General features: G+C 40.2%; 1 protein-coding gene across 1 annotated transcript in view; it reads left to right on the top strand.

Moving 5' to 3' along the window:
• Positions 1-15516, top strand: part of neto1 (neuropilin and tolloid like 1) — a 264701-nt gene that overhangs the window by 2643 nt on the left and 246542 nt on the right. Inside the window, exons 3-4 of the mRNA XM_033018870.1 lie at positions 449-577; positions 4616-4864. Of these exons, the coding sequence (XP_032874761.1) occupies positions 449-577; positions 4616-4864 (378 nt within the window). The remainder of the gene's footprint in view (positions 1-448; positions 578-4615; positions 4865-15516) is intronic.

Consider the following 15516-nt stretch of genomic DNA (forward strand, 5'->3'; position numbering starts at 1 on the left):
CCCTCTCCATTTTCCCTTTCTCTTGACAAGTCTGAAGAAATGTTGCCAGTTACTGAGTTACTCCAGTTTTTTATGTCTATATTTGTTTCAACCAGCATCTGCAGTTGCTTCCTACACTATACAACTCATTTATTCTTTCCATATTCCATATTTACTTTAACATTTTTCACTCCCACCTATATTCTCCCTTTCCACTCAAAACACATCAGTACTCAGCTCCTGGTGAAATTTTTCATGTAAAAACTGTTCTCTCTGTTATATAACAAGTAATCCGTAGCATCACAGTTCAAATCTCAACACAGAATTCACCCTCACAATGAACCTCCACGTTAGCCTTTATCCAAACTGCCTTTACAACTAAAGATCAAAATGTGGGAGACCCAGCCATGCATTAACCAAGTAAGCTCAAATGAATAAGAGCTTAAGGCTGAATATGATCTCTTTCCAGACAAATCAACTTCTTCAGAGTCAGTGCAATGTGGCTCCTGGATCAAGAATCCGGACGGAGGTTTCTTCACATCTCCCAATTATCCAAACAAGTATCCTCCTGACAAAGAGTGCACATACATTATTGAAGGTACGGTTATGGGGAATTGGCAGGCATAACATACTGTAGTAAAAGTAATGGGAATGTTCAAATTGCCATCTAAAGTGTCTAGCAAGAATGTTTATTTAAACAATAAATGTGGCAACAATTGTATTTCTCTATTTATTATGCCCAAATATTTCCATAGTAAGGCAACGGCAACTTTCATTTCTATAGCAACTCTACCTTATTCAAACCTCCTAAGGTGCCTCACATGGGCAATAGCAATTCAAATTTGGCAATAAGACACAAAAGGAGACATTTGGGCAGGATGCCAAAAATTTGATCAAAGTGGTAATTTTTAAGGTGAGCCTATAAAGGCAGATAGGTTTATTTGGAGCTAAGAACTTTATCAGTTGAAGACATAGCAGCTGATAGCAAGGTGATTAAAATCAGCGATGCTTGTGGGACAAAATTGGATAAGTGCAGATATTTCAGATTGATGTCGGGCTGGGAAAGGTATAGAGATAGATAGATAGATAGATGGTGCTGAGGGATGAGAAGCTCATGCGAATATTATATCTGAGGGAGTCACTGCATGTAAATGAACATGGGGTTAAGAGCAAAAGGCATTATTGCCTCACAGGATATTGACACCAAGCTTTGGACAAGGTTCAACATGGGAGGGCAGCAGGGGAGAATAGTCAAGATTAAAGTTAGTAAGGTCATGGTTGGGGGTTTTAGCATCAGATATGTTAATGTGGGATCAGGAACAAATATGCCAAATTCAGGTTCCAGTAGTTGCTAGATGGAGGAATATTATCTTTGGCCAAGGAATGGTACTTTGTTGGGGATTAATGACAGTGGCTTTAGTCTTCTCAATGTGTAGGTGGAGAAAATGTATGCTCTTGTTCCACTGCCTCTCAGGCAAGTATTGTGCCAACTTAGGTGAAGTGGAGTGATTGAGAGATAGTCATGAGACTGATGTGAACATTTGCAGTATGCATGGACGCTGAGTTATCAGATAATATTAATGGATGGAGATGTCAAAGAGAAGGATAAGGTTAATTACTTTTGTACAGCCACATGGGATGTCATTTATTACTTTCATAAGACCCATTTCAGTACTGGGGCAGAAATGAACATATGATTGTAGAGAATTAAATAATGAGTTCTGGGGAAAAAAAAGGCACAGAACATAACAAGATTTAACAAGGTGGGTAGGGAGGTGGAATCATTTTTTTCTTTTGCCAAGCTTCATGCTGAGCATTACACAAGAGGGTACTTGGGAGAGGGTAGGACCACTCAAGGACAATGAAGGCTATTCTATGTCTGCAGCCAGAGAAAGTGGGCGAGAAAATAAATGAGTATTTTGCATTGGTATTCACCAAGGAGAAGGGCATTGAGGATACTGAGATGATGGGACAGACATGTTGATATTCATGTTATCAAGCAAGAGAAGGTTTTGGATATCTTGAAGAACACTAAGGTGGATAAGACTCCATGGCCTGAAAGGATCTATCTCAGGTTCCTGAGAGAGACAATAGAGGAGATTGCTGGGGGGTTGACAGAGATCTTTGTATTCTCTCTAATCACAGGCAAGGTCCCAGAGGACTGGAGAATAGCCAATTGTGTTCCTTTGTTTAAGGGGGGCAATAGGGATAATACAGCAAATTATGGTGAGCCTTACATCAGTGCTCCAAGAAAATGATTGAAGATTCTTTGGGATAGGATCTATTCAGATCTGTAAAAGCATGAACTTATAAGTCATTATTAGCACGGCTTTATGCTGGAAGGGACCATGTATTGTGAACATGATTGAGTATTTTGAAGTGGCTTCAAAGATGATTGATGAGAATAGCACAGTGGGTGTTGTATACATGGACTTTAATACAGCATTTGACAAGATCCCAGATGGTAGGCTGATCCAAAAGATTGAGGCACATAGGTTACATGCTGACTTGGTAGATTGCTTTAAAAACAGGGTTGGCTATGGAAGACAGAGATTAGTGGGTGGGATGGTGTATTCTGACTGGAAGTCTATGATCAGTGGTGTTTCACAGCGATCAGTGTTGGGACCTCTATTGTTTGTGGTACATATAAATGATTTGTACTCAAATGTAAATGGGCTGAATAATATCCTTGTAGATGACACAAACATTGTGGAGAAGTGGAAGTAGTACACAAGAGAATATTTTGGGTAAGGGTAGGACCACTCAAGCAATAAATAAGGAAATATATGCCTGGAGCCTGACAAAATGGGCGAGGAAGGGGTTTAATAATTATTTGGGATATACTTAATTTGGATAAATGGACAGAGAATTGGTAGATATTATTTAATTTAATCCATACAAATGTGAGGTGTTGAAGTTTGGGAGGTAAAATATAAGCGGGCAATATTCAGTAAATAGAAGTAACCTTAGGAGCATTCATGTAGAGAGGAATCCACAGGTCCTTGAAACTGGCATCAGAAGAAGATCGGGTGGTAAAAGGGCATACTTGCCTTCATCGGTCATACATTGAGTAGAAAAGTTGGGAAGCCATGGTGGCGTTTTGAAAAACTTTGGTTAGGCCTCATTTGGAATATTGTGTGGAGTTCTGGTTTCTGCATTACATAAACATTGTGGAGGCTTTAGGGAGGATGCAGAAGAGGATCACTAGAATAATACCTACATTAGAGAGTATTAGCTGAAAGGAGAGGTTGGTCGAACAACTTGGATTATTTTCTCTGGAGAATTGGAGGCTGAGGAATGATCTGTTTGGTTTAGTTTAGTGTCATGTTTACTGAGGTACGGTGAAAAGCTTTGGTTTGCGTCCTATCCAGTCAAAGAAAAGATTATACTTAATACAATCAAACCGTTTACAATAGACAGTTAAAGATAAAGGGTATAACATTTAGTGTAAAAAATATAGTGTAGCAATGAAGTCTGACAAAGTCCATATAAAGATAGTTCAAAAGTCTCCAGTGAGGCAGATGAGAGGTCAGGACTGCACTCTAGTTAAGCAGAAGAATATTCAGTTACCTTAAATGTAAGAGACACAATTAGCATAGATAGTCAATATATTTGTCTCAGGGTAGAGATATCAAATACTAGAGGTTTTAGGTTTAAAGTGAGAGGGGGAAAACTTTAAATAGTGATGTGCGAGCATGTTTTTTACATAGAGAGTTGTAGGTGCTTGGAATGCTGGCAAGAGAAGCAGATTTAATAGGAATGTTTAAGAGGCATTTAGATAGGCTCATGGACAGGCAGAGAATGGAAGAATATGGACCATGTGCAAATAGATGAGATTAGTTTAAATTTGCATCATGCTTGGCACAGACTTTTTTTTGTCTTGTATTGTTCTATGTTCTACATTAAAAGAAAATTGATAGTTTTTGAGAAGACACACTATTAACAAGATCAGTTAACATAGAAGTTAAGAAGGGAGCTTGAAAATATTTCACATTTAAGTTTTGAGATTTTCTAAAACATAACCAGCAATCTGTTTTGTGCTATTTCCATGTTATTAATTCTTCCATTCAGAATGCTGAGGATTACATTGTTAACACATAGAAACCACATCCTCTTAGCTTTTTAAAAATATGTCCTTTTGTGTTTTTCATTTAATTTTTAGAAATTAATTGCAGACAGCTCTTCTAGCAAGGTTACTTTGGAACTGAAAAGTAATTTGGCCTACTTTGATATTATAAATTCTTACACTGTGTAATTTAGTATTAAGAACTTTCCATATTTCATCAGGGCTGTGGATTTATTAATGACAGTAGATCATTTTGATGTAAGATGCAATAAGCATTAAAAACTACTCAGAAGAAAATGTAAAGAGCAAACAGTATTTTATAATATTAATGATACATTAATTTATGATATATTAATCTATGTTATGCAATACATAAATTGGATTTAATTTACAACAGCTTTGAAATTTATTTGAGTTAAGGTTGCCATTATATGCCCTGAGCTGTGTTCCATGTCAGCTTGTATCTTCCAAATCTGTTTTCTGCTTCAGAATGTTATATCATCATAAGTTATTATGGCAACTATTAATATATTTATTATGTAGAATTAATGACTTGCTATTTCTCTTTAGCTGCTCCAAGACAAAGTATTGAACTTTACTTTGATGAAAAATACTCCATTGAACCTTCTTGGGAATGCAAATTTGACCACATTGAGGTGCGGGATGGACCTTTCCCATTTTCATCTGAAATTGGACGTTACTGTGGTCAAAATATTCCACCTTTTATAACATCATCGGGCAGATTTTTATGGATTAAATTTGTTGCTGATGGTGAGCTTGAATCAATTGGATTCCTGGCAAGATACAACTTTATACCAGGTAATTCAGGATTTATTTTTCCCCATATAATAAAGAAAACAAGAGCGAAATAGATATGAATGCCTTTAGATTTATCTAATGTATATGCAAGTAATATTTGGCACATAGCATATATGTTTATTATATTAAGAATTGAGAAAAAAACCCCACCATCTATAAGTAAATATTACAAATAATGGCACCCATTCCTTTTCCTAATTGAAAAAATGTTTTGGTTCTGGTTCTGGTTGATTACTACGCAAACACCTCATCAGTTGTTATCTCGCGCAGGTCGGAGTGAGTAGAGTAGCGATTACATTTTGAAGTGGGTCTTTTTGACCAAGGTGAGGAGATCTAGTTGCTCAATCCCCTTTTTAAATGACTTAACATCGGGAGCAGCACGTGTGTTGGGTGGTAACACATTCCATTCCCTTATCGTCCTTGGGTAAAGGGAATATTGGTAGCTAGGTTTATTGAAATGTAGCGAGTTGATGATGTAGGGACTGTTATTTTGTCTTGTTTCATGGCAGTTGGTGCTCTGGGATGATGGAAGATTTGATGGCATGATTTTGTGAATCTCCTTGTAAATTGCAATGTCCTAGCCTGATTCTGCGGAGCTCTAGGGTATCCCATCCGAGAGAAGTCAGCATATTATTCACGCTTGATTTGCGCTTGTAGTTATTACATACAAAACGGGCTGCTCGATGTTGTACTTTCTCCAGGGTGATCTTGTTGTTGTTGTTGTTGAAAGGATCCCATACGGCTCCACAATACTCCAATCTGGGCCTGACCAAGGACTTGTAGACATTCTCTTTGACGGATGTACTACATGAGTGAAAATTTCTCTTGGGAAGGCCGAGAGTTCTATTTGCTTTGTTGGACACTTGACTAATATGCGTCGCCCAACTTAAATCTTTGCTTAATTCGACTCCTAGATATGGGTGATGGTCGACAGCAAGCAATGTATGGCTACCCATGTTGTATTCCGATAAATGTGGTTTAATCTTGTGTGACAAATGTTATGCTTTGCTGATGCAATATAGATTCATGTTGACTAATTGTATAGGCCAGGAAATTATGAAATAATTATATAACCATCTGATTTGGATACACTTAAGTAATTGCATGAAAAAAAGCTTTGAATGAGTATACAAAAAGGTTAATAGGTGGGGAATTTCCTCATTATTTCTTTGTGGATATTGGGGAGAATGTATTATAACTTTTTGAAAATCCCAGTGTTTTAAAATGTTAAATATTTTAAATTAAGCTGCAGTTTTGTGAAAAAAGCATAATATTGGATAAATCAAATGACCTGACAGTAATTCTTTTGCTGTTGGCATTTTGATGTAGGTTAAAAATCAATGTTTCCCAAATGGTCTGGTTACAGAGAAACACAGTGGTTTCACACTAGGAGAAGGACATTTCACCCATACATTGTAACTTCAAAGTGAATGTCTATGTGTCAAGTTGTATTATGATATCAGAATTAATGATAATTGTAAACAGATGATAAGTAATGTTTTATATTTTTTTTAATCAATTGCGTTTACTATTAATTTAAATAAGATTTATTTAGTACCACACACTTAAAAGAGTGTATTTATTTTACAAGTAAGTTCCATTCAAACACTCAGGATATCAAAAGTTAAATTTGAAATGGGCACAAGGGTCAAGATGCATCTTTAAACCAGTCCTATTGATTACAATATGGGCAACACTTTAATTTTTAAATGCCTGCTCATTCTATGAATTTCAGTGTCCAGGCAGTACTGACAAGGCTAATGAAAGGCATTAACAGGGGCAAAAGTTTTGAATGGCTAACTCATTTAAAAGTACCCTCAAGATGCTGGAAGCTGGTTTGTATCTCTAATAGGGCAGGTGGATTTTGACTGGAGCAGTGCTGTCATGAATTCTGCAAGTAAATGTAAATCTGCCAGACACTGAAGAATGGCATATTGCAGAGTAAATGCAGCAAGATGGTCCAAAGTTGCACCGCAGGGTTCGGTCGATTGCATGCAGTATTTGAGAGCTGTCCTCAATGTGGAGGGAGGCAGAAGACATTCCAGACACGCTCATAAAGTAATGGGGGCAATTTCAGGTATTCCTTGCTTTCTCCCTCTTTCCCCTCTCCTTCCCAGCTCTCCCACAGCCTACTGTCACTGCCTCTTCAGGGCCTGTCCGACGAGCATGCGACTCCATGCGGCAAGCGCGACCTAGCGACTCCATGCGGCCTAACCAGAAGCGAAGGCCACGCGGAGGTCGAGTGAGTGACATGAAGTGCGAGCGAAGCCCGCGGGAAGTTCGCGCGTGACGTACGGCGTCGAGGCAGCTGCGGGCCGGCAGGCCGTTGCCGCGCGGAATTTTTGAACACGGTCAGATTTTCGGAGCCCCGAGCGTTGTCGGGACCAGCTCCGCACAATTCCTTACGGCTCCGGCGATCAAAATGGGACCGGCCCCGCGAGGCCGTACGGCTCAAGCGACCACGTTAGGTCACGCTTGCTGCATGGAGTCGCATGCTCGTGGGACAGGCCCTTTCCTTTCTTCTTCCCGCCCCCCCCCCCCTACCCCCATCCCCACATCATTCTGAAGAAGGGCCTTGACCCGAAACATCACCTATTCCTTCGCTACATAGATGCTGCCTCACCCGCTGAGTTTCTCCAGCAGTTTTGTCTACCTTCGATTTTTCCAGCATCTGCAGTTCTTTCTTAAACATCACACTGTGGTATGCAGCTGGACACAGCATGTGATAGCTAGAGAGGGCAGAAGAGACTGCAAGTCTCTCTCATTGTGGAGGCATTGTTGTTGTTGAGGCCATGGCCGAGTGCAGGCTTGAGAATATAGAAAAGAAACCAGATATAATTTTACCCTACCAGGATGCTTATCATCTTCTGTCAGTTTGATAGAATGTTGACAATATGCACTCTGTGTCCAGACCTTGCAAACGTATAGCAGATGGAAATATTCCTTCAAACCAGAGGGAGTGGCGGCGCCTAACGGCAGCGGCTCGACTACAGTCGTCTGTCTTTTTTTATTTTTTGTCTTGTTAAATGTATGTCTTTGAGTCAGTTTTTATTATTATTTTTTAGCTGTGTATATGTGGGGGGTGGTGGGGGGGGCTGTGGGGGAAACCGTTTAAATCTCTTCCCTGTGCGGGGACCCGACTATTCTCTGTCGGGTCTCGGATGTCGTTGGGCCTAACATCGTGGAGCCGGCGGCGACCTCCGGCCGGGACTAACCTGAGGGCTCCAGTTGCAGAGCCTGCGGAACTGACATCGCGGAGCTGGCCAACTTCGGAGCGGGAAGAGCTGTGGTGGCGCGCGGCTGCGACCCGACTTTTGGAGTTCGGAGGCACCGGCCGCAAACCCAGTGGACGGGAACATCGGGAGCTCGCAGGTCCCTGGTGGGAGACCGCTTTTCCGAGCTCCGCAACGGCGACTTCTCCCGCTGGAATCGCGGGTTTAAGGACATGGAGCCGGGGCCTAACATCGCCCGGCGTGGCTTAAACAGCCTCAGGACTTACCATCGCCCACCGGGGGCTTTAACATCGGAGCCCCATTTCGCCTCGACACTGCAGTTGGACTGCTGGACCACGGGAGAAGGAACAAAGGGAAGAGATAAAGACTTTGCCTTCCATCACAGTGAGGAGATGTTGGAGACTCACTGTGATGGATGTTTATGTAAACTGTGTTAAGTGTGGGTCTTGGATTGTGTTTGTAATGTAAAAAAACTGTAGAAATGGAATTTCGTTCAAACCCAGGTTTGAATGACAATAAACAGCATTCTATTCTTCTATTCTATTCTAAACCAACCTGCGGTCCCTGATCCTACAATCAGCGGCCTTTCCACCCTACACATTGGAGGTTATAGCTTAGATCACTGCAAAGACACACAAGAAGCAGGAGCTAAAGAAACATTCAAAGATTCTGCATGAGATATGGTGGCAATTAACTGATAAATTTAGCATGCAATGTTTATTTTGCGTCGCGTTCAATGTTGTTTCCATGGAGAAATTGTGATGGTCAGTGATGGGCCGTAATAGTGAATGACAATTGTTGAAGTGGTAATTGGATAGGATAAGATTGTCTTGGCTACTTCCCAATTCCTCGTTCATCTCTTTCTCTTCCTCTTAGCTGCTCACTCTCTAACAAACTGCATGTGTGGTCTTTGCACAATGATGAGATGATGCAACATGCATTAGAGCACCAATCTTTGTGTCATCAGCTCTGCTCTATTATGGGGCATTTCTAGAGCAGCCCGGAGAGAAAAATGTTTTGTACATTGATAGTTAGCTCCATCCAATCACATTTCCTGAGGCACCATGACTCTCATTGTATGCCTGCTGCTAATGTGTACACCATTTATGCACTCCAGTTTTCAATCATGCCAATAGCAGAAATACTTTATCACCCATTAGCTGCCCTTTGGTTTGCCTTGGTGACTCACATTCAGCTGGCACTGCGGACATTCACAGAATGAAGGCATCATTGCTGTTGCTAGGACACCCGGTATTGATCTGCATGATTCACTACCTATGATTGCACAGCAGCTCGACTTTGTGGGAGCAATGTGCATAGAGTTAATGGCATTCTGAATTGTTAGGAAGCCAGTGATCCTATCCATTGTGTAGTCATCTCAGTTTGAACAAAAGTTATTAATTCATTGTTATTAAGTCAGTAAAATCCTTCAAAACTAGTCTTTCCACTTACTGATTTTGTTTTACAACTTGAAAGTATTTTCCAGAAAATAGCAAGCATTTGCAGAATTGAACCAACATCCAGCAAAACTATATATAATGGCATTGTTTCATTTTGTAGTCGTGCTTATCTAGTTGAATGTTGGCGATTAGCTCAGCAGTATAATCTCTGGTATAAGAGAAAGAGAAGAAAACTGGACCGTTCTTGTAATGCAAAATATACTGTAGGTTCTGGAAATCTGAATGAAAAACAGTAAGTGTTGGGAAACCATTGCAGATCAGGCAGCATCTGTGGAGAGACAAACAGAGTTAACATTTCAGTTTCAATTCCTTGCTTCAGAATTAGGAAAGATTAGACATCAAATATGTTTTAAGTTACATAGAAAGTAACTTAGAGAGAATAAAGGGACTGTCGATGATACGATGGAGACCATGAGAATGAATAACTCAAGTCACAGCTTTTTTTCATTTGCCCTCCAACCACATTCTCTTTGCTCAATTCTCTGCAATCTAAAATAAGTTTAATTTCTAACTTTTTCTGAAAAATTGTCAACTTGAAATGTTTCTATGTCTCTTTCATGAATGCCTCTAGACTGGCTGAGCATTTCCAGTATCTTCGGCATTTTATTATGGACAATATTTGTGACTGAATTTTGATATGGATACAATTGAGAAGTAATTTTCATTAAAATTGTGAAAGATAGCTTGAGACTGGAAGAAAAACATGTTTTTTGTCAATATTATAATCAGTTGATATACTAAGGTAAAGCTGATTGTCACATTACTTCCTTGTGAACTCATTGTATTAATTTGCGCACCACCTTTCCATGTAACCAATCAGCTGTGATGCTGTTTACAGTAGACCATAGAAATTGGGAGCGGGAGTCAGAATGACAGTGCTATCATCTGAGCTTGAATCTACATTGTCACAGTTGACATGACAAATTTGAAGAGGGTATACTGATACTGTAATTTACAATGGCAAATGTTGACACAAAAATGTGACCTGAAATTGTAGAGAGAAGGTGAGATACATTGAAAGGAAGCAATTCCTCCATGTAAGATTTCAGCACTGTGGACACAGTGATTTTCAATTTACAAAATATTGGTGATGCAAACTTGTGGATAAATTGAAAAAGTGGTTTGAGATCAAGCCACATTTAATCCTGCCTGTGCTTCTGTGGTTACAGTGTAAGCATTTAGCCAAAGCTAAATTTACATAATGTTGAATTAAAGCCTGGAAATTATATTTGCACTGATAGATACAAAATTGTGATTGTAATACATTCATATGACAATGCTCAGTGCTTTACTCTAACATTGGAATTATCTTTTCATTTTATCCAATTTATGATTTATTTTTGATTAGAAGTTAAACAGTCAATAATCTAGATAGCAACTTACTATTTAGGGTTTTATATTGGTGGGGAAATATATCAACTAAAATAAGGGTTGAATATGGTTAATTTTATACTCACAAGCTATTCCTATGATGAAGAGCCTTATTTAATTTTTTTCTATTTAAAAAAAAATATTTGATACACATTTCCAGTTATGCATTCTTCAGATTTAAAGCATTTCTCTCTGTCAACTTCATATTTTCTCAATTCATGATACAGGCTTGTATTCCCATTCTTAAATATATATTTCTTACCAGAGTTGCTTTATAACCAGCTGTAAGATGGCACAGGAGCCATTAATACTGACCATTTCTGTTTGGAACATTGCTTGGATAAAATTAGCAGCTCATTGTGTGAGAATTCCAATAGGAGCTCATTGCTCTTAGCTTTCCATGGCTTGGAATATCACTGTGCTGCATTGGGTGAGAATATGATATAAATTGACTTTGTGAATGTCTAATAGAAGATAGTTTTGGTGCATTGCTTCTATATATTTAATAGCATTTCTATCACAACAGCCTGTTATCAGTTTTATTCGTAGACAGTGACTCACAGTTTATGTTTAAAATTTGCATTTTAAAAGCGGCACCATTAATCACCAGGACAACAATTTTCTCTTTACGATACTAGAATCCATTGGTGCCCTTTTCTACTTCCACTTCTTTCACCTCTGCTGAAAAAAATCAAAGCATCCTTTTTGGCACATTACACGGATGCAGTAGCAGAATAGAACAATTTTGCTGTGTCGCAAGAAAACTGCGTGTAAAATTCATCAAATCTTCTGTTCAAAAAGTTCCTTAATGCATAACCTTCAACATACGTTATGAGTTCAACACCAAGCAAAATGGTAGAAATGGCATCACATTGGGCTACCCTAACCCTTCCACCTCCTCCTTCAACTCTTACCTCACAAAACTCCCTTCTGCTGACTGATATATTTCAGTTGTGATTGATCATATTGTCCACACTACCACCATTTCTAACCAATAAGCTCATAGGCTGACCCCAGCCTCTGAATTTAACCCTTACCGGACTAATCCTGGAGGATATCTAGATTCATTCTCCAGCTGTTGGATAATCACCCGGTAACTTGCCAACGGCTCAAGTTGACCAGCTTTTAGGTGGGAAAGGAATGAGAATTTTAGTGACGTCTATCTGTTTAAATACAACAGCACCTGTGATTTTTTTTTTAGTTGTGTCTCTTCTTGTTCACATGTCCCTAGATTTCTAAGTATAGGGACTGTTTTCTAAAAGTTACTTGCTGCAGTCAATAGCAACTAAATGATAGGATAGTATAGAGGATGCAAGTGGACATTAAGAGTCATACAGCCCAGGAACAAAGTATGCAGCAATCAACAAGGACCCATTTAAAGTAATCCGACACCAATGCCATTCTCCCCACATAGAACACAGAACAGCACAACACAGGACAGGCCCTTCAGCCCACAATGATTATGCTAAACATGATGCCAAAATAAACTAATCTCATTTATCTACACGTGACCCAAATCCTTCCATTCTCTGCATATTAATGTGCATATTTAAAAACCTCTTAAATGTGACTAATAGACAATAGACAATAGGTGCAGGAGTAGGTAATTCGGCCCTTCGAGCCAGCACCGCCATTCAATGTGATCATGGCTGATCATCCACAATCAGTACCCCGTTCCTGCCTTCTCCCCATATCCCTTGACTCCGCTATCTTCAAGAGCCCTATCTAGCTCTCTCTTGAAAGTTTCCAGAGAACCGGCCTCCACCGCCCTCTGAGGCAGAGAATTCCACAGACTCACAACTCTCTGTGTGAAAAAGTGTTTCCTCATCTCCGTTCTAAACGGCTTACCCCTTATTCTTAAACTGTGGCCCCTGGTTCTGGACTCCCCCAACAACGGGACCATGTTTCCTGCCTCTAGCATGTCCAAACCCTTAACAATCTTATATGTTTCAATAAGATTCCCTCTCATCCTTCTAAACTCCAGAGTGTACAAGCCCAGCTGCTCCATTCTCTCAGCATATGACAGTCCCGCCATCCCGGGAATTAACCATGTGAACCTACGCTGCACTCCCTCAATAGCAAGAATGTTCTTCCTCAAATTTGGAGACCAAAGCTGCACACAATACTCCAGGTGTGGTCTCACTCCAGCACCACCCAAGCACCCACCACCTCTGTTTAAAAAAACCTGTCCCACTCATCTCCTTTAACTTTTCCCCTCTCATCTTAAAACTATGCCCTCTAGTCTCTGAGATTTGTGCGCCATTTTAACTTTCCTTGTATTCTACCACTCACCGACACAAAAGAGATAATTTATAATGGCTTATTAATCTACCAACATGCTCTGGGACATGGGACATGGGAGATGGCTCCGGGACTTGGGAAGAAGCTGTAACACCCAGTGAAAACCAATGTGCTTACAAGGAGAATATGTGAACCTCATGTAGTTGGCACCAGATGCCAGGATTGAGCCCATGTAGCTGTAGCCATGAGTCTTTAATTCGCGTTGCTCTTCAGTCTTTACATACACCATTGAAGGTACTGTAGCAGGACAAGCTACAAAGGTTATTAAAATATAACTTTACAAATTGAGCCATAGGCTGTATATAGAATACTTGTAGAATACTGAAATAATGTCAAGCCAAAACTGCAGAAACATGCCAAAATCTTGGGATATGTGCAGAGGAAATGGGAAGAAAGGTTTTTGAAATGTTGGATTTAAGTCATGTGGAGAAACATTAGAAATTGGAATTGTTTTCATTTGACCATAGGAGGTTAAGTAGAATAAATGCAGAGAAAGCATTTCCAGTTGCAGAAACAAACTAAATTATATGGATATTCAGCAGGTTAGGTAGTATCTACAGAGAAACATTGATGCTTCTTCATCCTGAAATGTTAACTCTGCACTTCCCTCCACAGATATTGCGTAATCTGCTGATTGACTATTTTCAGCATCTGCAATTCCTTTTGCTTTCCACTTTCAAAAGGATTAGTAAGCAAGCCTGGCGTTTATTTACTTCTAGTTTTTGAGTAATCAAGAGTTATGTGGCATGGCAGGAAAATGGTGTTCAGGTGAAAGATTAGCCCAGGATGAATTTACTGAATAGTGGGGCATGCTCAAGTGGCCATGTAACTCTGCACCGGCTACATTTTCAAAGGGCAATGACAATGTAATTGTGAAATAAAAACAGATGTGACATAAGAAAAATAGTAGTTATGATTGGAGATGTACTATCTGTGAGGGTGAAGTAAATAGATTCATTAGCACTTTTTAGAAGTAAATTGGATAAATACGTGTAAGAGAAAAAGTGCTTTGGGAAAAGAGCAGGAATGGGACTAATTGGAGAGCTCATTCAAAGAGATGGTGCCAGGAACTGAATGGCTTCTGTCTGTTGTGTTTCATTCTGTGAAATGCTCAGCAGTTCTCAGTGGGACAAAATTACAGCCAAACAGTTAATGTTTATTTTATTTTAAGAAGGCACATTTGTTGTGAAGACAAAAGACAGCTCACAATTCCCAAGTGCTGCCTCTGTGCAACTGAAGAATACACTCCCACTTTTGTAGTGCAGAACAATGTTTTCATGGCCATTAACTCAATTATATTTTTCATTTCTGGCACTGGAGGGAATTTCACATTTCATGCACAGGCTTAATTATTAATGGAAATCTAGTGTTAATTTTTTCTAACCACCATTCAAGAGATCAGGATGCCCCAGTGTTATGTGTGGTAGCGGAGAAAACATTCTGTCTTGGAACAATTGATAGTGAACTATTAAATGGATATAGTGCAAAATATATATAAATATGTTAACATTTATAAAGTCCAGACCTATTATTGTTTGCCATTGAATCATGCTTCAGCTTGTTCCAAAGCATGTTGCACCAAATGTTTTTTTTTTAAATGGTCGATGCTATCATGTATCATATGTGGGTGCCAGCATTCTCCAAACAACAAATAATCGAGGTGAAAGCTGGCATTTTAGTGACAGGGGGGTGGGGGGTGGGATTGGCTCAAAACCAAGGGAGCATTAAAAAGGGGAAATCCCGGCTCCCGACACCGCAAGGATCCCTGCTACAAGTTTCCATAGATGCTGCTGCACCCGCTGAGTTTCGCCATCATTTTAGGTCCCAACTACAAGGGCCATGGGGAATGCCGATCGCAGGAAGAAGCCTGGCTGCGGGGACCACGGAACCTCAGAAGACTGCAGGTAACCTGCCTTCCAGGGGAAGACCGCGGGTAACCCGTTCTCCGAAACCGCGGGAAGACCGCGGGTACACGACTTCGGAGACCGTGGGAAGACCACAGGTAACCCGACTTTGGAGGCCACGGGAAAACCACAGGTAACCCGACTTCAGTGACCACGGGAACCTACGGATAATCCGACTTCAGAGACCACGGGAAAACCACGGGTAACCCAGCTTCAGGGACCGTGGGAAGACCACGAATAACCCAGCCTCGGGGGCCATGGGAAGACCACGGGTAACCCAGCTTCAGGGACCGTGGGAAGACCGCGGATAACCAAGCTATAGGGGCCGCGGGAAGACTGTGGATAACCCAGTTTCAGGGACCGCGGGAAGACCACGGATAACC

Source organism: Amblyraja radiata, chromosome 4 (genome assembly GCF_010909765.2).
Source record: "Amblyraja radiata isolate CabotCenter1 chromosome 4, sAmbRad1.1.pri, whole genome shotgun sequence".
NCBI classification, from domain to species: domain Eukaryota; kingdom Metazoa; phylum Chordata; class Chondrichthyes; order Rajiformes; family Rajidae; genus Amblyraja; species Amblyraja radiata.